The 2,140-nt window shown below is 43.6% G+C and overlaps 1 protein-coding gene across 1 annotated transcript in view; it reads left to right on the forward strand.

The window, feature by feature from the left end:
* The window catches only part of LOC106884185 (uncharacterized), a 9,038-nt gene that overhangs the window by 3,759 nt on the left and 3,139 nt on the right, over positions 1-2,140 (forward strand). Inside the window, exon 2 of the mRNA XM_052978090.1 lies at positions 155-2,138. Coding sequence (XP_052834050.1) covers positions 974-2,138 — 1,165 coding nt within the window. The 5' untranslated portion in view covers positions 155-973. The remainder of the gene's footprint in view (positions 1-154; positions 2,139-2,140) is intronic.

The raw sequence follows: 2,140 nt of genomic DNA on the forward strand, positions 1-2,140 counted from the left end.
ATATATATATACATATATATATATTTATATATATATATATATATATATACATATATATATGTACATATTTATGTGTATTTTTAACAATAACAAAACCTCCATGATTTGAACCTATGTTTTTTTAATGTTTGTTTTATGTTTTCTTGGTGTCTAGGTGTTTTTTGGGCCCAGTTGAAGTCCTGCTGTCAACACAAGCTACTGAGACATCACTTGAATTCTTGGAATACCATTCAAACTACTCAAGCACCACTCCTCAAACTTCTGGAATACCACTCAAACTTCTGAGAGTACTACTTTGGAGTACTACTCAAATTCCTGGAGCACCACTCAGCCTCCTGGCACATCATACCAACTTTCGGAGCACCCCTTAAAAGCCTCTTGGAGTACCACTCAAATTCTTTGAACACAGTACAAACTCCTGATACATTACTCAAATTCCTGAAGCACCACTCCGATTTTGGAACACCACTCAACTCAACAAAAGCTCTTGAGTGCCACTCAACTCCTGGAGTGCTGCTCAAATTCCTGGAACACCACTCAAACATCTGGCTCATTACACAGTTTCTTGAAGCACTACTCAAACTCTTAGAGCACCACTCAAATTCTTGGAACACAGCACAAACTCTTGTAGCAACACTCAAACTCTGAGTACACCATTCAAACATCTGAAGCACCACTCAAAGTTTGGGAAGATAATACAAACTCCTGGAGCACCACTTAAAACTCAAATTCTTGGAACACAACACAAACCCCAGGAATGCTATTCCTCAAATTCCTGGGCCATCACCTAAACTTCTGGAGTAACACTCAAACTAACCTGATTGAACACATTTCTGAAGAACAGTAAAGAGGTTGAAGTGAACCCCTCACCAAGTCAACTACACAACAGTTTCACCGCCACCGCCACACAACGCTACCTCACAACACATCTCACAACATCGCATAACACAACACTACATCACAGCGTCACTACATGGAGACAGTCCTGCCTGCCGACAGCATTGACATCTGTTTCAGAGCGATGAAGGAAGACTTTCTGTTGCCAAGTGCCATCTCCAACACTGACAACATCGACGACAACAACAACAACAGCAACAATAACAACGACAGCAACAACATTGACACTGAGAAATATGGCAGCTCCAACATTGCCTCGCAGTGCAATGAATCGTCAAACCCCAACACTGATGCTGTGACCGATTTGTTTGTCATTTCTGCGGTCATCTCTGAAGACAGAGATAGTACTGCTTTGGAGGTGAGTGCAGCCGGCAATGATTACGGTGAATATGTTGTTGACAGTGATGATGATGATGATGATGATGACAGTGGTGATGGTGACAGTGGTGGTGAGTCAGTGACTATCACTGTCTTGAAGTCCAACATCGTAAATAACTTCCCTTGTATTTCTGCGTCTGGAGTGGATGGCATTGATGAAGAGGGGAGTTCTTCTGCGGGTGGCACCTCTGAAGTTGTCTTTGAGAATGGTGGCAAGACAAATAACAACGACGGTGTTGACGATGACAATATTAATCAGGATGACTCGACGACTAGCAATGTCATTGTTGTTGGCAATCCTGTCGAATCTCAGGACAATACAGATGCAGGAGCCAATAATTTGATTTCTGATTTTCTATCTTTGAAAAAGAAAAGCCTAAAGCTGTCTGATGTGGGTGACTCTTTGGCCCTGGATGGACTTGCTGTACCTGAAGATGATGCAGTGGCATCCACCGCAGTTGTTAAGAAACTCTATTTTGTTTCCGGCATCTGCTCACAACCGTCATCGATGATGGTCACTGTGCCAGAAGTGGACTCTGTAGTGATGAATTCAACAGCAGTGACAACGATGATTACAATGTCATCTTCAACTTCTACACCATCGTTATCACCGTCGTCATCATCACTTACACTGCCACAACAACGACAACTGCAGCAAAATAAGCAGCGTAGACACTCGTGCAGCTGGTGTCCAAAGGCGTTCAGTCGAAGCTGTGATCTGCAGCGCCACCTGAGAATACATACCGGTGAGAAGCCGTACAGGTGCTCACACTGCGGGAAAACCTTCTCGCAGTCAGGCAGCCTCTCGGCCCACCGTCGCATCCACACAGGTGAGAAGAAAAAGCTGTTTGAGTGCTGCAAGTGT

Source organism: Octopus bimaculoides, chromosome 30, assembly GCF_001194135.2.
Source record: "Octopus bimaculoides isolate UCB-OBI-ISO-001 chromosome 30, ASM119413v2, whole genome shotgun sequence".
Classification (NCBI taxonomy): Eukaryota; Metazoa; Mollusca; class Cephalopoda; order Octopoda; family Octopodidae; genus Octopus; species Octopus bimaculoides.